Source organism: Lissotriton helveticus, chromosome 8, assembly GCF_964261635.1.
Source record: "Lissotriton helveticus chromosome 8, aLisHel1.1, whole genome shotgun sequence".
Taxonomy (NCBI): Eukaryota; Metazoa; Chordata; class Amphibia; order Caudata; family Salamandridae; genus Lissotriton; species Lissotriton helveticus.
Genome location: NC_136069.1, coordinates 1,496,453,054 through 1,496,477,442, shown reverse-complemented (window position 1 = coordinate 1,496,477,442; position 24,389 = coordinate 1,496,453,054). Strand labels below are relative to the sequence as shown.

The 24,389-nt window shown below is 43.5% G+C and overlaps 1 protein-coding gene across 12 annotated transcripts in view; it reads right to left on the bottom strand.

Annotated features, from left to right (window-relative positions):
• The window catches only part of PICALM (phosphatidylinositol binding clathrin assembly protein), a 519,981-nt gene that overhangs the window by 315,238 nt on the left and 180,354 nt on the right, over positions 1-24,389 (bottom strand). For all 12 annotated transcript variants that reach the window (XM_078658455.1, XM_078658454.1, XM_078658453.1 and 9 more), the window contains exon 3: positions 17,068-17,143. In XM_078658455.1, the coding sequence (XP_078514581.1) occupies positions 17,068-17,143 (76 nt within the window). The remainder of the gene's footprint in view (positions 1-17,067; positions 17,144-24,389) is intronic.

Sequence of the window (24,389 nt, the reverse complement as noted above, 5' to 3'; positions counted from 1 at the left end):
CAAATTCCAGAATGTGGCCCCTGCTTATGACATCTAAAACCCATTTGTCCGATGTTATGGACATCCAGTTGGTGTAATATTGAGACAGATAGTGGTCTTTGTCCGGGATCTGTTGTGTGGGGAGCGCCGGCCTGAAATCATTGACGTCTATTAGACTGCTGAGGTTTCCCCCTGGTGTTAGATTTGCCTCTGGACTGTTGTTGGTAAGAGGAGTTGGAGGACCTGAATTGGTTGTTAGTATTATACTGTCGATATCCTTGTTGATTATACGGCTGATATCGGTTGTACTGAAAAGAGGATCTTTGATTAAATTGACCTCTTGTACCCCTCTTCCGAAAGGACTGAAACCTTCCTTGCTGAAGAGATCCTAGCGCTCTAGCTGTATCCGTGTCCGACTTTATGCCTTGCAACGCCTCATCGATATGCTTCCCAAATAAGTTTTCACCGTCAAAAGGCATATCGACAATTTTCGCCTGCACCTCTGGACGAAAAGAAGTCGCCTTGAGCCAGCCCTGCCTGCGAAGCGAAACCGCTCCAGCCATCTGCCTGAAGGCCATAGACGAGACATCCATGGCGATGTCGATAGATTCGGCAGCAGATTTAGCTCCTTCCTTAAGTATGGCTGCCGCTTCCTCCTTTCTATCCTCTGGGAGTGCAGAAAGTATGGGTGCAATATCAGACCACATTTGTCTGTTGTAGCGTCCAATCAGTGCCATAGCATTTGCCGCTTTAATGGTAGAGGCAGCCATGACCGCAAACCTCTTACCTGCCCCATCCATTCTCCTTCCTTCTTTGTCTGGTGGCACTAGGGAAGTAGCCACCGGGTTCTTTGAATTTCTTTGCGCCGCCTGCGTCACAACTGATTCTGGCCTGGGGTGCCCAATGAGGCAGGCTGCTGTGGACTCTGGAGCTCTGTATTTTTTGTCAATGCGGGGAACTGAAACCGCTATAGACGCAGGTGTTTTCAGAATCTTCAGTCCCTCCTCCCAGATGTGAGGGATAATCGGAATTGAGCGAAGCGACCTCTTGTTATCATCTTTGAAATCGTACAAGAAACAATCCGTCTCTTGTACCTCCACATCCAGACTGAATCTTTTGGCCGCCCTTTCCATGAGATCGTGAAAGCCTCCGATGTCTTGAGGAGGGGAGGTAGATTTGAGTGGGTCAGGCGATGCAGCCGATGGTAAAACGTATTCGTCCCATTCCTGCCCCGAAGCATCATGAACGAGTTCTCCTTCTTCGGGCTGTTCATCCTCGTCGGATTCCGTTAGGTCGTCCCTTATAGTAACAACCTGCGGCGATCTCACCCCTTGTTCTTGGGAAGCAGGTGCTTCAGGTGTCTGCGAGGAAGGCGTCTGCCTAGCTGGTTGCGAGGAATTCGCCTCTGGGAAGCGACGGTAGTAGTCGTTTAACATCAACCTAAGATCAGAGACAAGGGTGATGGGTATAGAAATCGTCTCTTGACGTTCCTCCTCCCTTGAGTCCTCATGCTGCTCCTCCTCCTCTTCATGGTAATCACCAGATTCCTGAAATGACTCATATCTGGAAGATTGTGGTCTGTCCTTGAAGGAATAAACCTCCTCCTCATCCGTGTCTTGGCTCTTTATCTGAAGCTGAGAAGGACTGTAGGCGGCACCTGAGGACTCCTCGCCATCTGAGTCTTGCTCCAGCAATGAGGATGGCGGCAAAGGAGAAATCTTTGTCCATGAGGTGAACTCTGCAGCTTCACTGATGGTAGACGAACCTCTTGTCGACTGAAACGACCGGATCGAGATCATGGTCTTCGACTGCGGTGATTTGAACGCTTTTGCAGATGATAGCACGATTTTCGTCGACGGAACCGTCGTCGACGGGACTTTCGTCGACGGAACCATCGTCGACGGAACCATCGTCGACGGAATCTTCGTCGACGGGACCTTCGTCGACGGGACCATCGTCGACGGGACCATCGTCGACGGGACCATCGTCGACGGGACCTCCGTCGACGGGACCTCCGTCGACGGGACCTTCGTCGACGGGACCTTCGTCGACGGGGCCCCCGTCGACATCTTCGACGTCGAACCTGTCGTCCACGGAGTCGTCGTGGTTGTCGTCGACGGCCTTTTCGTCGACAGTGAGATTTTACTTGTCGATGTTGTCAATGTAGACGTCGCAGTCGTCGACGTAGCTTTAGATCTTATCGTCGACGAGGCCATAGTCGTCGACGAAGTCGTCGTCGACGGAGCTGAAGTCTTCACCACAGGCTTTGGAGCAGAAGCCAGCGAGCTGGTAGAAGGTGCAGACCCAGGTTCCTTAAGACTGGACTGTTTCTCCAGAGGAGTAATAGGAAGAGATGAGGTTAATTTCTCCTTAGGCTTACTCCTTTTAGACTCCACTCTCTCCACAGAAACAGAAGCCTTTCTTTTCTTGGGAGTTGAATGAGAAGATTCCTCCTCAGAATCTGAGCCTGATGTGGCCTTCTTCTTCTGAAGCCATAACAGTAGTCTAGCCTCTCTGTCTCTTTTAGTTTTGTCAGAAAATTTTCTACAAAGCTTACAGTCTTTCACCAGGTGTTTAGGGTAGAGACAGTAAAGGCAGTCCTCATGTGGGTCCTCAGAGAAAAGTCTGGCCTTCCCACAGGACCTGCATGGCCTGAACAGCCTCTTTTTAGAGCTGTCAGCCATCATGAGAGAAATAAGTACACACAATACCTCAATCTAGTAAGACAGGAAACAAGATTCCAAAGGGTCAAAAGTTCACTCAGGAACAGAAAGAAAACTGAGCAGAGCTCAGGGAGACTCCTTATCACACGAAGGCGGTTGGAAATCTGAGGCAGGAAGCTTCTGCTGGGGAGTGTAAGGGCAGGGCAGCAATGCTGATTGGCTGGCTTTTGGTCCAAACAAAGATATGGTCTGGTTACCAAATAATACAGCCCCTATGGGGATTTTCTATGCAGTTTTTCTTCTCTATGATACTGCTTGGTCATTCTGTTACCGTGAGACTCCCACCATGACGACGGGGAAGATACAAGCATGTGAATCTATGAAAGATGTAATACTGGAGAACTTAAAGAACTGCCTGACGGATGTTTTTCAGTGGATGGAAAACAACCATTTAAAATGTAATGCTAATAAGACGGAGATTTTGCCTATGGGGAAAAATGTCAACTTCTGCCCTGATAAATGGTGGCCAGAGGACTTAGGGGTCTTATTTGACTCTGCACTCTCCTTCGATCAGCACGTGAGGAATGTGGCAGGAAGCTGTTTCGGCATTATCAAATCTTTAAAGAAATGTTTTGATTTCCTTCCCACTGACTCAAGAAAGGCGTGGCAGTGGCCCTTATACTTTCCCGTTTAGACTATTGTAACGGCCTGCTGGCCGGAGCAAAAAAGGCCACTTTAAGAAAATTGCAGATCGTGCAACATGCAGCCGCCAGATTGGTATTGAAATTACCAAGGAAATCATCCGCTTCGGCGGCCCTCAAACAGCTGCACTGGCTACCTCTGCATAAGAGGGTTTTGTTTATGATCCTGCTGACCACTTTTCGAGCTCTTAACAACATCGGACCGAGTTATCTATCTAAGCGATATACCCGCAATATTCCTTCCAGAAAGTTGAGATCATCTGGTGGTAATCTGATTAACATCTTCAGATTCCACTATAAAACCATGGGGGGGGAAAACCTTGACTGTTTTGGCCTAAAAGGCCTGGAATGCCATGCCCATAGACCTCAGACTCCTGGGCCAGGAGAACCTCTTCAGGAAGCAATTAAAGACCTGGATCTTTAATTTACCAGATGCCTTTGTAATGGCGGCTATTTAGTTTCTGTAATTGTACTGTACACTTTCTCAGCGCCAGGATGCTCCTTCCGGAGCGACAGATGCGCTTTACAAATACCCAATACAAATACAAATACAAATGGTGGAGGGGTGAAGAGCAGTCCACAAAGACAGTTGGAAAACACATGCACTCTTGTGAAGTGCTTATTCAAAAATAAAAAAGTAGTGCTTCAAAAGTGAGCAGTGGAAGGACACAAGTAATATTCATGCTCCAAGGAAGGGAAAAACAGAAGAAGAGGAAGTAAATCCTACACAAGTGAGCAGATCAAAAGCAGGCATATCAGAATAACAAGAAGGCCAATTAATGGTAAAAAATGTTAGGGCTCTAAACCCAGTGTAAACTGATATTAGGTCTTGCCAACAGACAGCTTGCACTGTCTGGTAGGCGAGACCTAAAAATGTATATTTATAAAAGCAAAGAATTATATTCAAATGAAAAGGGCATATTGGCTCTCCAACCTTGGCCCTGTAGGGGACTACTTTTAGGGAGAAAGTGCACACTGTGCACTAACAGGATACTGTCAATCACAGTCAGAGAAGGCAGAGGATGAAGTTGGCTCATTTAGTGCCCTATACTGTATGCGGTGTTGAGCGGAAAGAAAGACTGAATGACAGCTGAACAAACCAAAGAATCAAAAAGGCTGACAAAAACTCCCCGTATGTATAACATGTCATTATTTTTGTTTAAATCAAAAGTATAGCAAGACATAAAAGCGGTCTCAAAAGACAAATATTAAAAATATGGTGGTACATTAGGCCTGCAGTGAAGGTTAATGGTGATTAATCAAATATTCTATTAAATATTTTAAGAATCAACTTTTTTGCCTGAAAAATTAGATGTTTGCAGTGCAAGCCACAAGACCTCAAATGTGTATATTTATATATCTGAAATATACATGTTGCATAGAAATGCACCACGGATGTGGATTTGTAATAATTTTTTAATCTTTCAGATTGGGAGTAGTCTAGTAATAGTTCAGACCCGACCAGATCCAGAGACCCTGCCGTGCATCTACGGATTGAACATTGCATGTAACGTATAGGACATTACTGTGAAGGACGTTGTCAAAGAAACATTGAGAGTTATGAGGAGGAAACAAAAGAGAGATAGTACTGATCAGAAACTGCACCAGGTGCACATTAGAGGGGTCCATATCTCAGAAAGGTTTAGCCCCTCTCAGGGAGCGAAATGGTGAACTGCCGAAGTTAGATGACGAAGTCTGTGATGGACGCTCTTACTGCAAACTGATTGTTGGAAAGTGGATTATTTGTAGGGGCCAAGGTATATCTGCCACTAACAATAAGGCCACCAACACAATATAGGGCTCAGTACAGGTCATAGAAAATTATTCCCATGCTCAACCTTTGGTAGCTTGACCTCGAGCAGGCAGGCTTAATTTCAATGACAGGTATGTAAAGCATTTAAAAACACCAATTCAGTAACTAATTAAGACACACCACAGACTACAAATCCAACACCAATTTATATGAATAGGAAATATCGTTATCTTTAAAATAACACCAAAATGAAATAAATCCAATGTAGAGAACTGGAGATATTAATTTTTAAAGATTCAGCACTACATAGCTCATAGAAACGTATAGCGCCTATGGGGACATCTGGTCGCACTATACCGGGACAAAGTCAAAGTTTCAGGCCGGCCGTGATGGAGTTCTGACCGGCTACCCTTGCGGTAGGTCTCAGTCAAAGTTTTTACCTTCGGAATTAGAAACTTTTCTGAAGCTTTTCTTCCCTCGAAGCTCACAGCCAATCTGGATTTGGTGAGTGTTCACCGGCTTGCCTTCAGAGGAGCTGCTAGTCAAACTTGTGGAAGTCCAACCTCCAGAGCTTTCCGGGGGACACACCTGGGATCCATGCCGGCTCGCGGCTGAAGGTGGGCAGCTTGGTTCTCGCAGTTGGTCCTGGTCACCTTTTCTACGTTCTCACTTAGAAACTTTGACTGAGCTTTTTCTTGTAGGGTCCCTCAACGCTCTTCACCATTCGTATTCAGTGATTGTTCCCCTGTTTGGGTTTCAGCTTACTCCTGGCCAAACTCTGGAAATCGGACCTCCAGAGCTTTTCAGCGGGATGAACCTGGACAGCAGGCCGGCTCGCGGTTTAGGGTCGCCGGCTTGGCTGGCCAGGTCAAGTCGGTCCACCTATTGAGCTTTTTTCCAAAGTTGATCCCAACTTTTACAAACTTCTGGAACATCTTCCTACAGTTCCCCAGAGCATCCTTATTTAAAGGGTCTGGAAGCTCCAAGATGGTTGTTGAAAGTTTGGGACTTCAGTTACCATAATCTACTAGGGCAAAACCCTTACATATCCACTGGTAGTACTCCAGGCTGAGGATTCCTGGTAGCTTTCAGGAGGTCCACTCTTTAGTCCTTTTTGAAGCAAGGTAGTCCACAGGGCTGTATTTATGGATTGTGCAGCAGGCACAGTCTTCAGAGTGCAGGGCCTGGTTGATACTAATCAAACTTCTCAGCATGGACCCTTCTTCTTTCTTGAGTTTCAAGCAGCGTATCTGAGAGGCTCCAACTCTCTCAGATACGTACTCCAAGTTCTCTGGGTCAAGCAGGATGGCACTCCTGTCCAATGAGGTGCAGGGCTTCAACCCAGGGTATGATCACATCCTCCAAAGTGTGGCACTATTTCCTCCCAGAGAGCACCATTTCCCCAAAATTAATCATGGCAGATTTTCCAGCAGTTAGAGAAGATCTGGCTAAACACAGCTCCTGGATGGTTGATCTCCATAGTCTCTCCCCCTTGCATCTGCTCATTCCTTCCTTAATCCTAGCATCTGGCAGGGTTCAAAGAGTAGAGGTGTAAATGAAACTGGTTTCTTCTGCCTGTCTCCTCCTTCCATTGAAAGATATTGTTCATAACCCTTCCCTTGCTCTGGCCTTCCTATGTAGCAGAACTCTGCCCTCCCAGAACAGCTGGCTAAGCATCACCTCATCAAAGGAGCCTGGCTAATCCACTTAACTCTGACCAATCAGGACAGTCCACTGGAAGGTTGAATTTTGGCTTACAGACAAGACAGTCTTATAACTTCTTGTCGGAACACTTTAGGAGAAATTCAACAACACCATATTGTTGTATTTATCAATATCATTCTAGAAAGTCTTTGAATGGCATCTTTATGATCTTCCTAGTGGAGAGTTCATGCGGAGGAAACGGAACTGCTCCAAAATTAAAGATGCTGACGAGAAAATAAGGGGAACCATGGAAAGACTCAAAGCAAGAGGATATAGAGAGACCACGCTAAACAAATGCAAAAATAAATTGATAAAAAGCCCAGAGAGGAAACATTGATTCCGAAAAATGAATTTAAACAAACTGATGGACAAAAAGCACCAAAATTTGTGACAACATACAGTAAGGAAAGTGGAAAGATCATCAATAAAATAAACAAGTACTTGTACCCAATGGCCGGCGACCCAGAAACAGGACAACTATTAGGGTCAAAACCAGTAGTAACATTCAAGAAAACCAAATCTTTAAAAGGTCTATTGGTCAAAAGCCACTTTCAGGAAATTCAGCAAACAAACTGGCTCATTGAGCAACAAAAAGGTTTCAAGAAATGTAATTCATGCAAAGCATGCAAAATCGGAAGAAATATGGGAACAATCACGGAACCTAATGGAAACATCATACACATTAATCAAAGGATCACTTGTACCACCCAATATGTGATTTATATTATTTAATGTAATTCCAAATTGAAATACATTGGAAGTACGATTTGCAAAAAACGTATCTTAGAACACATCTGAGCAGTTAAAAATAGGGACATGACGTATGCTACTGCTAAACATATGGCACGATGTCAGAATGGAGATTGGAAGGCGATGAGTTATTACGGCATCCATGCAATAACACCAGATGAGCGTGGAGGAGACAGGATAAGAAAATTACACCAAATGGAATCCCGTTACATTATCAGACTCAGGACGAAGACACAGAGGGGCATTAATAATGATGAGGAACTTTTTGTACATCTGGAATAAAATCTTTGACAGAGAACATAACTGTGGTAACTAAAATTTAAACTTTTTGTGCACTTAGTACGAGAACTTGGATAGAGAATGAAACTGACGATTGATTGTCTGCAATATTTGAACTGAATGTTTTACGAAATAGCATCTCCAAAATAGGAACTATACAGAAATAACATAAGAGAATTATAACCAGAAGGTGTTATAGCATCACCAGATGAAATTGATTTGCGGTATAATTGTAATGCTACACAATACTTCATCGAATTAAGTTAAAGTGAAGCGCGAAATCCATTATGAAAATGTCATGACAATCGTGGAAATCTCACACACACACACACATTTCTTCAGGTCTCTAACTTATGTTTTTCTGCGATATATCTCCGTCACTTTCTAGTACGTCACTTTTATCGATTAGTGCAGTGCCCTTCTACTGTCTCCATTTTCTGCTATTATGTAAATAATGTTCATCTGGTTTGCCAAAGTGTTAAGGGAAATGGTTAGATCCTGCTCCAATTTTGCTCTACACAAGAGGCCAATAGACTATTTTTCGTAGCAGTATCATCATTATCATTAATAGACCAAAAGCCAGGGATAGCAAAGTAGCATCATGTGCCCTTTATCCACTGTTGATATTACAGAAAGTAGCACCATTAAAGTAAAAACTATAAGTACTAAAATAACAAAGCAGATAAAAGCATATTTAGGTAGCTATTCATATATAAATAGGACTACCGATATAATATACCAAGATCCAGCCACTGCAAGTGTTGGTATAGTCATCATATGACCATGTGCATCTCAAATGGCCAATAGCAGCCTCAAATACCCACATCAACAGCTTTAAACACCCATACGCAGATTCAAAATGCCCAAGGACATCCTCAAATACAACTTAAAATGGACACCAAAGCCTCAAATATCTAGACACACTGAAATGTTCTGACATACCTTTAATATGCCAAAAGGATGCTCCAAATGCAGTAGAGCCTCAAATATCCAATTACAGGTCCAATGCCCAGTCATTTCCCCAATTCCCAAGGCACAAATTCCAAATGCCTAATCCCAACCTCAAATTTCAAGACAATACAGCTTCAAAGGCCTCAGCGCAGCTCATACAGTTTTCTAGGATAGCCTCCCATGTTAGCCACAGCCACACAAACTCAGGTCTAGCCAATAACAATCTAATATAGCTCCACATGAACATTTACATTTCTGCTTCACAAGGAACAGCCTCAGATGCCCGGTACAAATATGGCCTCAAATGACCAGTGCAGCAGATATGGACTAATTTGCCAATGCATCCTCCTCAATTGATACGTATGTACCTCAAACCTGCTTCCCCCTCAGCCGTGGGGTCCCTCAGGATTCTGCCCTTTCCTTCTGCATTTTGAATATTCATGTTGTGCCCCAGGCTGCATAAATCTGCATCCACGGCCTTGCTTTCTACATGTATTGAACACTACATCAAATCTCTCTTAGGGTTAACAGGGGGGTTATTATCAGTAATGAAATTCATCTTTTTATGAAACCAACCTGGAAGTGGATAGAAAGCCATAGGTTGAAGCTATAAAGCAAAGGTTTTGGTGGTGGAGGAACGTCAGACCAATTGTTGTATGCCTTTTTATGAACAGCTAAAAAGTGCACACTGCAGGTGAAGGTGATCAGAAATATGGGTGTCAAGTTGAATAGTGATTTAAGTATTGCACAGCTGGGAACTTCTGACCAATGCTCTTTCAAGACCGCAGCTCCCATTATTGTGAGGCCCAACCCTGGGCGGCTTGTAGTCTGAGAGTCAGTAATTTGTTAAAAGAGGGGAAAAGAGGGGAAAAGAGGGTCACAGAACTTCACCATGGTTTGTTAGATAACTAGAGGTGGGTGTGACATGGTATCCATGCCTCTATGCAGCACCAGCATCAACTTCAACTAAAAGTGGTGCAGACAGAGCTTTGTTGAAAAATCAGTCAGCCTCTCAAGGGATGACTACGTCTCAGTATACTTACAACACCTGCCAACCAACCTCCCAATTGGCTAACCAATTCTACACTCCATCCTCGAGCGTACCCACTAACACAGTTATGTCTTTGTTCAACTTCTTCGAGGAGAAGGAAGAGCGTGTACCCAAAGCTGCTTCTTTTTTAACTTCCACCTCTCTTGCTGCCATCAGCAAAACCAAGTCACTGAATGAAGAGGAAGAGCGTTAAACCACGGCTTGTTAAAAAATAAATTCAGAAATAGATGTTCACAAACAAGACATTTTTGCTGCTACAACGATTTTAACGGGACGGTGTAGTGCAAATTAAGTGACAACACACGAAGGTAGTAAAGCGATCAAACAGGCCTCAGATCTAATTTGCTGCAATATCCAGCAGGTAATACTGCTCAGATTGAGACAAACAATGGTCATTTTGTTGTCCAGACTATTATTCAGTCGACGTTTTGCCCATATGCATAAATATTACTGTGGTTTTAATCAGAAGCATACAATAAAGTGATATTGTATTGTATTGTAATTGCATTCATATAGCGCTTACTACCCCCGACGAGGCGTCGAAGCGCTTTTTTTGGCGGGTAGCACAATAATCCGGGACCCATAGAGGATTAGTGTTGAATTAGTATAGTGAAACATGCAAGTATATTTTAAGTGGTGGCTAGGTTAGTCAGTTATTTGGATTTGGAATGATAGCAGAAGGATAGAGGAGGACAAAGGTTTGTATTTATTTATCGCTTGTTGACACACGCTATTCAGGAAGCCTATAAAGGATTAGTGGTGAATTAATATGGTGAAATATGAGGTAATTTCAGTGATGGATATTAGTCTGTTACTTGGAGTGAGAAGGATACCGGAGGGATAAAAGGGGAAGAAAGATTTGCATTCATATAGCACTTATGAATGCAACACCTGATGGGTGTTGAAGCGTTTTTCTGGCGAGTAGCACGCCACTCCGGAACCTATAAAGGATTAGTGTTGAAAATTAGTATAGTATAAATATGAAGTAATTTGAGTAGTAGATATGTTATTCAGTTATTTGGGCAGTATATTAGTATAGTTGAATATGGAATTTGAGAAGTGAACATGTTAGTGTCTGTTAATTTTGAATGCAAAGGATAGTAGAGGGATAAAGAGTGAAGGATTTTTTTTTTAGGTCTTAGCAGTAGGAAGAGGCTTTTGGAAGAGTAAAAATGAGTTTTGGAGGGAGGAGTCAGGGGGAGGGATTGGAAAGGTTTGTTTTAGGGGATCGGTGTAGTAAAAAGAGGTGTCAGAAAATGCAAGGAGGGGTAGAGCAGGAGAGAGTCTAGAAAGGGTTATTTTGGCGATCATAGTAGTGGTATGGGGTTTGGGATAAATGAGAGAGTGGATGGAGAGGATATATTGATAGATGTATAGGATGAGAGATAGGGTAGTGCATTGTAAGTAGTAGTAGAAAGAATTTGGAGATAAGTCAGAAGGTTGGGATAGAAGATATATAGAGCGAAGTATAGGCTGAGAAATAGGCTAGTTCATTGGAAATGCTAAATTAGAAGAAAGCGATAAATATATAGACCCATAAGTACATTGAAAGTATATAGATACATAAAGGAAGGAAGTATATTTACATTAAATATATTGATAGAGGCACAGGATGAGAAATAGGGTAGTGCATTGAATATACTTTTTCAGGAGAAAAGTAACAGACACACAGATCCAAGTACATGGAAGGTACATAGATGCACAATGTAAGTATGTACATGTAGACCAAAGATGGTTTTTATTTATTGATTAATATTATTATTATTATTTTTTATTTATTTTATTTTTTTCTCTTTTCTCTTAACAACATAATTATTTTACATGTTTTATAAAGTAATACTCAAAGTTAGGTACATATCTATAGTAAAAACAAATGCTTATATACAGAGAGATATGCTGTAAATTTCTGTTTCCGTATGGTGCTTATGTGGGGAAGAGCCAAATCTTGAGTAGTTTTCTGAAGATAAGGTGGTTGTCGGTGGATCTTATGTTGGGGGGTAAAGAGTTCCATAGTTTGGCTGCTTGAACAGAGAAGGATGTGCCACCCATGGTTTTTTTCTTGTATGGTGGGATTTGTCAATGTTATGTTTTTTGTGATGGTAAGTGTTGTGCTCTGAAGAACTTGTTGTGCTGGTGCGTGTGATACGTTTTGCTTTTTTGAGGTGTAGTGAAAAGGGGTGCTGATGTATATGTTTCATGCACTGGATTTGGTTGTGTAGTATTGTTTGTGAGAGGAGGTTTTGACGTAGAGGGGTGGTGATGTGTTTATGAGTAGAGTGTATGTTGTGTGTTGGAGGGAATTAAGTAGAGGTGAAAGTGTTTATCTTAGACTGGTTTGTTGCAAGAGTTACAAAGTGTGGTGGTGTGGAGTGAGTGTTTTGTGTGTTAGTGTTATAATGGTAGAAGGGAGAGGAGGGTGTTTGTTGGACAACTGATGGAAGGATGATTATATGTTTGTTAGTGGTAAAAGGTGGTCTGTTAGGTGTAATTACAGCAGGGAGAGTGTGTCTGAATGGGATGTAGTTATGTATAGTGTTGATTGGTGTTGTGTTAGTGATGAGTGTATTGGTTAGTGGTATAGGATAGAGTTGTGTACTGTTTGTGGGTGATGGTGGATATGTGTGGTAGTTGGGATAGGAGGGTGTGTAGATGTGGTTTGGTTGGGTTTGTAGTGCAGGCTGGTACATTAATCTTTGCATAGCGGTGTGCATGGTGTACATTTGGTGCGAGTGTGTTGCTCTGTTTGTGGATGTGGATGGTGTGGGCTGGGTATTGCTAAATGAGAAAAAGGGCAGCATTTCCGGCCCTAGTCCCGACCAGTCTCGAACAGACTCAAACAGGCAACTACCCTTGTCCTCTCTGCCCTTAACAGACTCAAACAGGCAACTACCCTTGTCCTCTCCGCCCTTAACAGGCTCAAACAGGCAACTACCCTTGCCCTCTCCGTCCTCTCCGCCCTTAGCTGAGACGCCCTAACCCTGGCATTTTATAGCCCTAGTAATCAGGTGACCCCTTCGGCCAATGGGTACCCTAGCCCTAACACTATCCAATCACAACACTAGCCCTACAATCTAGAACCAATAGGCGACCAGGACCTTACAGCCAATCTTAGCCCTAGTCCAAGCACCCAATCAGTTCACAAACCCTGATCTCTACGTCCAATAAAGGCCCTAGCCCTACCAGTAGTCCCAACCCAAGTCCAAGCAGCCAATGGTACAGGTAGCCCTAGTCCCTACTACCAATAGAAAGCCTAACCCTACTCTTAGTCCCACAACTAGTCAAACAACCAATCACACCAGAAGCCCTAAATAGCTACTTCCAATTAAAGGTCTAACCCTAGCCCTAGTCCCACCCTACTCCCAACAACCAATAACATAGGAAGCCCTAGTCCCTACTTCCAATAGAAATCCTAACCCTAGCACTAGTCCCAACCCTACAATGATTGCATCACAGACCCAGAAACCAATCAGAACCCTCAAATACCCAACCAATGAGGACATCAACCCTAACCCAATAGAAACACCAGATACAACCACCAATCAGTGACACATGTCCAACCACTAGCAATCCATATAAGGTCCCAGTGACCTCAGACAAGGTTTGCTGGCCAGGGAGTTGGAAGCTGCTTCTCCTGTTTAAACAGCTCACAGAAGCACCCTCTGATGTAGAATATCCCTGTTGCTGGGGGGGGGGCACTGTTTTAACACACATGTCTTAGCACAGAGCAGAGGAGAAATTTGGAGGGAAAACAGATTTGTCACCAAGGAATTAGAGGGTCAAACTACAGAGGTTGGACTGCAAATCCCACAATTCAACACGTTAAATGCAAGCAATCATGGGCAGGGAACACCACAAGTTTAAAACACAAAACAGGTGATAAAATATGCAATCACAGGCAGGTCAAAACTGCAATTTTAAACTGTAACAACCACATGCAAAGACAGTAATGTGTAGTTCTTGAATTCATCTCAGCCATGGGCAATTACTCAGTCTTGGGTTGCTTGTGTTTCAGTTCACAGAGGAACGAGCTTGGCAGTTCAAGCTGGACTATTCGTATTGGAGCAGGATGAAGGCTGATTTGCATATGGCTGGGTCTTATCCTCGATAGCATGGTGGGCTAAAGAAAAATGTATTGGAATGCTACCCTGAGCGATTAACAGTGGTTAGATGTACTGTACTGTACTTTTGTGTGTTTGATGTAATGCCCTAAGTGGCCAGGGGTATGCACAGTTGCGCGTCCCTTGCTCGCTATGCCACTGAAATGAAGATACACCAGACTGAAAGACACCAACTAGGGTGAAACTGGTCTTGGGTTGCTTGTGTTCCAGTTCAGAGAGGACCTAGCTTGACAATAGAAGCTGGACTGTACATACTGGAGCAGCGCCAAGACATATTTGCATATGGCTGGGTCTCACTTGAGATGGAATGGTGAGAAAAAGAACGATGGGTCGGAATGCTACCCTCAGCAATCACTAATGGTTTGACAAATTGCAAGCATTCCTCCCATCTCCATTTGTGTGTTTGATGTACCGCCCTAAGTATGTCCAGACGTGCGTCTCTTGCTCACTCTGTAACTGGAACAATCACCGTTTGTGTGTTTGTTGGGGCGGAATTAATGGGATTGATCCCACACTGAAGTCAGAAGGGAAAAAGCCATGTGACAGCTCTATACAGAGCAAAGAATACAGCAAAGGAGCGCTGCTGGAAACACTGCAGTAAGTTCCCCTGAATTTGCCATTGCTTCAGAAGCAGAGCATAACACTTTTTTTTCTTATACATATTTGAACATTACTGGTATTGTAAACTTAGCATGCCACTTCTTTGTAATTGAAAGAAGCAGTTTCTTAATTATGTGGGTGATGCCACCTCAAAAAACAAAGTGATGATAGGTGATGGCTCCACCTTTTAGCGATCAAAATGCCAAATATTAACGTTTCGAATGGAACACCTGACTTGGCTGGATGATCATAAAATAAATAACTGGAAATTGACAAAAACAACTCAGATGGAAGAACCAGGAGTAAGTAACACAAACCCTGGCAAAGCCAACAGATCCTGCCTCTGCAAGAGCTATTGCCTGTGCCAATGTCTTTTAGCCATTTTGTGGAGCAACGTAGCTCCTGTACAGCATGGCTAAAAAAAAAAAAATTAAAGTGCTATACGTTTCTTTTTTACCTTCATAGTGCTTTTTTTCATAACTTATATGGCGTTTTTACAAAAAGCCAATAGTCCTAAAGTAGGTGACAACTGTTAGCTTTGGCAATTTTTGTTGATCACTGCCTTGGCACAGTGCGGGTAAGCACATGGGTGAGTTCTGCTATGTTACAATATGAGATTATTTGTGTCAAGTGCTGCCTGTTATACGGTGAATGAGGACCCCTTTCTTGGCATTGTGAAGCATGGGATTAATCAGCATTGTTTGGCATTAACTGGCAGACACAATGTTGGCATTTTGTGATAGACCCTTTTAGGTGCAGCGCTTTCCTGTTTGCATTATAAGGGTTATATTGTTACCACTGGGTTCTTCAGTCCTAGCCTGGTGTATGATGAGGTTCGGGCTCAACAATCCAATCTGAGAACTGATGGTCAGCTGTTTAAACGGGGCTTGATCTCTGGGTTGCATTAAGTGCTGTCTCCAAGTGCTGAGCCCCTGAGCTGCAAGTAGGGGGCTTTCTCCATCTTTTAGATGCCCAGGAATTAAACAGTAACATATTGGGCCAGAATAGAGAAACCTTTAAAAGCTAGTTCGGGACCAGACACCAATGTTTTATTAAAAGTTCAAGTTTCCTCTTCCATCACAATGGTTTTGGAGGCAGGGGGCGCGCTGTCTGCAGCTGAGCAGACACTCAAACATGTCCCCAGGGACTTGGCTTTAAGCACAAAGGTGTGATGATGAAATCAAAGAATGTTCTTTGCCCACTTTCACCATCAACTAGACCCAACATTTTAAACCAGGTATGCATGGTCCTTCCGTCACTACTTTCTGTAGATGTCTTTCAGTTTCACAAACAGGATTAAACAAATTAAGCAGCAAAATGGTAGATCCTGGGTACCTCGACAGAAACAAATGGCCGCATGTGGACATTTACTAGCCACACATGACTACATTCAAGCAAATTATCTAAATCACTACATACTGTATGAGGAAACAATATTAGATTATTAATTTCTGAAATAGTGGGTAGTGTATTACGATGACCTAATTAGGGGCCTTCAGACTCCTTTGAGGCAAGAATTTCTGAGAGGGGCTTACAAGAAAGGCTGAAGAGATGCTTCTAAAAAGGGGGAGGCGAAAGGTGGCACAATATGGTGGCATAAGTAATGAACTGCAAAACTATCTTTGTGACAAGTAAACATGGTTTTAAGAATAGTAAATCTATATTTTCAGATAAACTTGCTTTGATATAGTTGAACTCAATAATGTGCAAGCGGATATTGATGTAGTCGATATTGTGACACAATCTTCTCAGGTGACCAACAGGTTACACCAGTGCTTAATTTGAGTCGGTGGTTTCCAGTGCTTGGCACCTGCACTTATTTGTCAACGCCGGCAATTGTGCAGTCTGCCAAATGGTAGCTCTAACGGTCTGATTTAGAAATTAGCCTAACAGTTGCTTATTATTATTTAAATACATTCAAACGGACTAATACCTGCCGCTCAAGCCATTCTTATAGTGCCGGGCGACTGGAATAGTCTAAATTGTCTAACTTGGAATGTGATGGTTAGTAATTATGTTGACACTGTCATTGATAGCTCTGGCAGGGGCAATGGGTGGGGCAAACTGCAGTGGCCTCCTTGATGATGTCCCTGACACTTATTCTTTGTTAATTTATTTATTTTTACAAATTGGGCACTGTTTCACACTGATTGTACGCCACATGCAAACACTATAGTACATCGATTAGGCAGGCTCCTCATTTAAGGCTGGTGACTGAAAACCTAATTATTAAACATATCTAGTGAGTTGACGGCAATAAACTACAAATGTAAGAATCTAAGAAGCTGGCGGGTTATCATCAAATATTGCACAGTGATTGAGCATGTTAAACTCCTATAGGAATAGGAAAATAGAGGAAAAGGAATTCTTCTACTTGTTTCACTTTTATGCCAAGTAACCTAACACTAAGATTCTATACAGTTTTTAATTATGTCTTCTATAAAATTGCTATTTTTTCTTAAATGTAGTGCATCCATGAAGGATTGATACAATTCAATACAGATTCTTAAATTCTTACCTTGCAATCCACTTTTGTCCAAGAAGTTGCTCAAGTTAAACAATGTATTTCTAGAAGCCAGATACTGGATAAAGCGCTAGATCAGAAAAAGAAGAAATATATATTTTTTTTAACTTAAAAATGATGCGCCACTGAATTTACCCCAACTTCAAAATAAACAGAATTTATTATAGACTTTAGATATCAAACAAATTGCAAAAACACAAGTTAGCCCCACTTTCCAAGATTATATCTTAACATATTTGCATTCAGAGTAGGCTTTTTTATTTGATGATTCCCACAAGTGTGCTGAAGGCATAATAAATATCACAATTTTAGGTAAAACCAATAAACACTGGCGTAGCTAGGCACCCTAAGATGGCAGATGTCTGAGCAGAGAGCTCCTGCCCTGCCACCACGACATCAAAGGACATCAGTGTCACTCTCATTACCTGACGAACAGCTAGATTAGTTCTGGATAGCGGTTTTATTGCCCAAAGGCCGCTGGCACAAGAACAGTGCCCGAGGAGCGATGTAGAGAGCAGTACTGTCTGGCATTTATCATTGCGGTGTACATGGAGAAGCAATTATGTCACAGCATGCCACAGAAGACTATGGGACTCTGCAATCACAGATGCTAAAGCTAGAGGAGCAAATGATTGCAGCATTGTTATGCAACATGAACCAATCGCACAGCTGCGACATAATACGATGCAAACTTTTCTTGTTTAAATCCATTTTATTCTGTGCTTGTCACAATTCATCCAACTTGTCTTGGTACACGATGAAAACTCTTCAAACATCCTTTTTGCTTCACATAAAATAGTTGTGCCAATCCAGGCCTCTTACTACGTCATGTCAGGACATTTGCTTCATGAATTACAGCTAAAATCTTTATCTCAATGCATTTCGGGCATTTTTGTTGCCCTTCGTCAGGGGAAGCTGTTTAGATTTAAAAATAAGACCAACCCATATCAGTCCTACCACAACAGAATGAATTATTCACAAATGCACATATAAAGGTCATTTAATTAAAGTCCTGCCTGTGAAAATAAACCATAAACTCAACCCCCCTTAAATCCTCTCATATTCAAGAATTTACTGAATGCAGTAACCTCCCCCACTCCATCCTCGATGTTAAACCTGCCACTTTGCCTGCGTTGCTGAGTAAACTGAACATCCCTCATGAACAAATACTTAACTTTAACACTAACTACCACTAAATTTCCTGCTGTCAAAGGACATCAGTGTCACTCTCATTACCTGACGAACAGCTAGATTAGCTCTGGACAGCGGTTTTATCGCCCAAAGGCCGCTGGCACAAGAACAGTGCCCGAGGAGCGATGTAGAGAGCAGTACTGTCTGGCATTTATCATTGCAGTGTACATGGAGAAGCAATTATGTCACAGCATGCCACAGAAGACTATGGGACTCTGCAATCACAGATGCTAAAGCTAGAGGAGCAGCATGTTATACAGGGCAAATGTGAAGATCAGATAAAGCGCTGAAGGAAGAACAATGTCTGTATATAAGGAGTTCCATGTGAAGCAGAGGGAGAAGACCATGGACAGCACAAGCAGGGCCTCTTCGATGATATTTCAGAGATAGCGAAACAGAGGGAGAAGACCATGGTCAGCACAAGCAGGACCTCTTCAATGTTATACCGGAGAAAGCGGGTAGAAAGCCTATCAAGTTCAACTATTGGCTACAGAAAATGCCATGAACTGCTGAAGAACACCAGTGATGGTTTGTTTTTCCTCCATTACTGATGAATGGGAAGTCCTGCTCATTCCCTAAAATCATTTTTTTTGCCCCGCTATTGATTCATTTACCAAAACTGTTAAATCATGTAAATTGGGTTCCACTAAAGATATGATTCCTCGAACATTCTTTAATTGGATATCCTCGGACATACTAAGCTTGTTTTCAACATGAATGAGCTCTCATGAAAACACAAAATTGTACCTTTTGAGCTTAAGCAAAAGGATTGTAACACCGCTATTTTAAAAAAAAAAAACAATCTTGACCAAGGAGAACTAGCCAATTATCGACCCGTCACACTTTTACCGGAAGTGGCAAAGATTTTGGAAAGCATTCCGACTTTTCAACTGCCGACTTATTTGGAAAGTTTTCTATACTGTAATGATACTCAAGTTGGCTTTCGCCCATGTATAAGCACTGAATCAGCTTTGGTAGCAGACTCATATGATGTTCAAAAGGCAGCCAACTGTTTGGTTTCCAGCATGGAAAGTAATGGGCCCTTTCAACATATTCATTCGAATCCCAGGCAGGGAGGGCAGGAAAAGATTTTTCACAGAGTTACACAATGATGCCATGAATTTCATTGCCTTAGGCACCATCTTGTAGTCCTAGTTTGCCAAGATTGCTTCGTTTCGATCAATTCAGTCCTTCAGTTCCCAATGAGTGTCGGAAAAACACTTTTTGTGTTTTTTTAGACTTTTATGGACCTGAGACATAGTATCTATGATTGTTCTTTGTTCAATCTCAGATAGCAGACAGGTAAAAGAGCTGACGGACTAGGTCATTCTCTTAAGAGAGCGCTGCAATTTCTGGTTTGAAGTTCATATAGCAAGTTGATCTTTCTGAATTTCTTCCTGCTGGGTCAGGAGCAGATTATATATTGCAGCTAAGTAGGTCCAGTGGGAGAAGAAAGATAGGCCTGATTCACTATTGAGGAAGAGATGTTAAGTATGTTAATTTATTTGCAAAGTTTTATATAGCGTGGGCTAGACCCGGAGGTATTAGAGCACTTTACATGAGGATCAGCGAGTTACAGGTTATCTAATTACATCAATTACAGGAGCCAAGTATAGACATAGGAGAAAAAAACATGAGATTACACAATAATATGAGTTATTAGCGCATAGCATAACAAGACATACAGCTTGTGGGGAATGAAAGGTAGAGAGGAGGAATGGTAAACAGGGTTAAGGAGTGCAGATACAGTCAGGCAGACAGGCAAAGGGGAAAAGTACTTCAAGTAGAACAAAGTGGTCAAAGTGAGAGACAGACAAAACCGACCTGAGTATCAGTGAAAGAATACGAAGGGAGGGCTGCGGGAGACCAACAAAGGGGAGGGTGGGGGGTGGGGGGGGTATACTAGAAGAAAAGCTTAAACAGGCAAACAAGGATAAGTAGAGCGGAAAAGAGGATAGGTTGAAGCTGCCCAGAGGGATGACCTGCAGAGGCCGATAGCATTATCCCCGAATGGCGGGATATACAAAATCAAAACAATAATGGTAGCAGACTCCATGGTTCCAAGAAGGGCTGGAAAAGGGGAGGCAGTCAAAGAGTCACGGAGGGAGGAGGCGGGAGAATGAAAAGAAACACAACGGGGAGACGAGGAAAACAAACAATGTTGCTATGGGAGACAATGATTTCAGGAGGTGCATTAGCTTTGCTTGCAGATGTATTTAAAGGCACAGGGGTGTAGTTATTTTCAGATTTCTCCCGTTCTTAAACAGTCTCAGATCTCTCAGGAGAACCTGTCTCAACAATACCGCTCCAACGTCCAGAACAGACTAATTTATCCAGTCTGATTTCTGATCAGACTAATCTGACCCAGAAATACCATTATCTCCAACAGATGACTGTGGAAAATTGCTCTTTTATATCATCTCCCTACAAGTTTTTTTGTTTGCTTTAGATACATTTGTCCTGCCATCTATTATAAGTGTGCCAGCCTTATTTGTAGTGATTCTAAATATTTCACTGGAATCAGGTTACAAACTTGGTGGCATGTGATTGTGTCTAGTACTTTATGAGGTTCAATAATAAAGCATAGTTGAGCATACCTACAGACACAGGGGTCAAGAATAGGTTCAGGGTCAAGAGTTTTATCATGACTGTCAACAACTCTTTTTATTCCCATCCATATTTAAACATGTATTAGTTATTACCAGCATATCTGTATCCACACACTTACATAATGAATGTTTTGGTAGCACTGGTGCCAATACTTGTGCTTGAAGTGGGTGATAGCGTTGGGTCCGATATTATCATTTTTGTAGGTCTTCAGGTATTGTGTCAATGGCATGCGAGGGCAGTTTTACAGTCTTCCTGCCTCAACGCATGCAGACGACAGCCTTCAAGGCAATTATGTTGCCGGCCATCGCAGGCACGAGTCTCTCTCAAGCTGGATTGCTCCCAGCTCCTCAAGTCACCATCACTAGTGCTTTCGTATTCAGCCACAGAACCCAAATGATGGGAGGAAAAATAGTTCTCCCAGAAGACATTCAGGGAATCAAAAACTTGAGCAGCGCAGCCTAAAGAACGGATAGAGCCTAGAGAGAATGAGAGTAGCAGCTTCTGTCAGAGCAGCAGATCACCACAGCCAGGAAAAAGAACCAGAAATCAAGCAGATATCCAGAGGATGGTCACATCAATTGAGGCATCTAATGAATATGCTACTTACCAGTATGCATCTGTTCTTGGCATGTAGGGCTGCTGACATTCATATCTATAGCATAGATCGCCGCCTAGTGTTGGGTCCGGATGATTGCACATTGTTGTCCTGGAAGAGTCTTCGAAGTATCACGAGATAGGTGGCTCCTCCCCTGGACTACAGTGCGCATGGGCATCGACTCCATCCCCAGATTGTTTTTAGCCATTGTGGCGAAGATGGAGTGTAACAGAGTGAGAGATGACCATGCTAAGAGTAAGTGTAAAATCTGCAGCCGCTACAGGCGCCGGGGAGGTGGGCGGGCGATATGAATGTCAGCAGCCCTACATGCCAAGAACAGATGCATACTGGTAAGTAGCATATTCAGTTTGAGGCATGTGGGCTGCTGAATTCATATCTATAGCATAGAATACATAGCAGTCCCTCCATTATCGGCGGCCGCCTGTGCCAGCTGCAGACGTTTGAAAAAGTGTTTTTAGAACAGCCTGCCCTACAGCTGCTTGGAGTGCACATCTACACAGTAAATGCGTGTGGGGTAGACCATGTGGCTGCTCTACAAATGTCTTCCAGAGGGATATTACCAAGGAAAGCCATGGAGGCCCCCAACTTGCGGGTGGAGTGGGCTCTGGGGGGGGGACCGTTAAAGTGCGCTTAGCTTTTTGATAGCAAATTTGAATACACTTTACGATCCACCTGGCTATACCTGCTTTGGAAATGGGGTTGCCTTTGTGTTGGGCAGAAAAGGCAACAAAGAGTTGTTTCGTCTTCCTAAAATCTTTGGTCCTATCGATGTAGTAGATCAAAGCTCGTTTGACGTCAAGAGTGTGGAGCATTCTTTCGGCCACTGTCTCTGGGTTTTGAAAGAACACAGGCAGTTCTGATTGACATGGAACTGTGAAACTACCTTAGGAAGAAATTTAGGGTTAGTGCGCAGCACCACCCTGTTTCAGTGAATTTGTATAAATGGCTCTTGTACGGTGAGCGCCTGGAGCTCACTAACACGTCGCAGTGACGTAATGGCTATAAGGAAAGCCACTTTCCATGTTAAGAACTGGATCTCGCATGAATGTAGAGGCTCAAAAGGGGGACCCATCAGTCTGGTGAGGACCGCATTAAGGTTCCATACAGGAGCTGGCGGGGTTCTGGGAGGAATGACCCGTTTCAGTCCTGCTAGAAAGGCTTTAATGGCAGGCACTCTGAAAACGGAGAGATGCTGCCTGTTTTGGAGATAAGCCGCTATGGCGGATAAGTGTATCGGAATGGAAGCATATGCCAGATTGCATTTGTAAAGATGTAACAAATAACAAATGATGTTGTGAGTAGATGCGTCTAGCGGGTTGATGTTGTGTTCTGCACAGTAAATGATGAACCGCTTCCATTTTGCTGCATAGCATGCTCTGGTGGTGGGCTTTCTTGCCTCCCGTATGATATCCATGCAGTCAGGAGGCAAGTTAAGGTAGCCAAATTCTAAGACCTCAGGAGCCAGATCGCCAGGTTGAGCTGTTGCGGATCTGGGTGCTGAATGTCGCCATGGCTCTGCGTCAAAAGTCTGGGTGTGAGGTGCAGCCTTTGATGCGGTACCACGGAGAGTTCTAGAAACGTGGTGTACCATGGTTGGCGTGCCCACGTTGGAGCAACCAGGATGAGTGTCATCGAGTGTTGCTTTAGCTTTCTTGCCACCAGCGGTATTAGAGGTGCTGGGGGAAAAGCGTACGCAAATCTGCCTGACCAGTTCATCCATATCGCATTGCCCTGCGACTGTGGGTGCGGGAACCTGGCGGCAAAGCTTTGGCATTTGGCGTTTTCCCTTGTGGCAAACAGGTCTATCTCTGGATGACCCCACTGCTGGAAGTACGGGCGGAGTACTGATGGATGTATCTCCCACTCGTGCATTTGGTGGCTGTACCTGCTGAGCAGATCCGCCATCTGATTGTCCTTGCCCGGGAGGTGTTCCGCCATGAGGAAAATGTTCCTCTGAATGGCCCACTTCCACATGCTCTGAGCCAGATGAGACAACTGTGGAGAGTGTGTACCTCCCTGCTTTTGAATATAGTACATGGCTGTCATGTTGTCCGTCCGGATCAACACGACTTTGTTGCACAGATGTACTTTGAATGCCTTCATTGCCATGAAGATTGCCATCAGTTCTAGGTAGTTGATGTGCATCTTCTGTTGCTGCGTTGTCCATAGTCCCTGCACCGTGTAGTGGAGTACATGAGCTCCCCAGCCCTGGAGAGATGCGTCCGTTGTCAGAATAATCTGTGGCACAGGCTCTTGGAACGTTCGGCCCTTGCAAAGGTTGTGTGGATTCCACCAATGCAGAGAGTTGTATGCCCGACCGGTCACCAACACTAGGTCTTTCAACTGTCCGTGAGCCTGATTCCACTGATGTGCTAAGCACTCCTGAAGCGGACACATATGTAGTCTCGCATGCGGGACTATGAAAATGCAGGAGGACATCATGCCTATCAACTGCATGAACACTCGCGCCGGAAGCGAGTGTTGCGGTCTGAACCTCTGGATCAGCGACTGAATGCTGTTGATCCTCACAGAATTTGGCTGAGCCGTGGCTGCCAGAGTATTTATTGTCGCACCTAGATACTGCCGCACATGGGCTGGCTGAAGGTGCGATTTCGGATAATTTAGTGAGAATCCCAGATTGTGAAGAAGTTGAATGGTGTGGGACATGTTGGCAGCGCACTGCTGGGCCGACTTTGCCTGGACCAGCCAATCGTCCAGATATGGGTAGACGTGAACGTTCTGCCTCCTGAGGTGCGCAGCCACTGTCGCCAGGCATTTTGTGAAGACCCTGGGCGCCGTGGTCACTCCAAAAGGGAGGACCTTGAATTGATAATGCTGATTCTGAATGGTGAATCTGAGGTATTTTCTGTGTGACGGATGTAGTGGAATGTGAAAATAT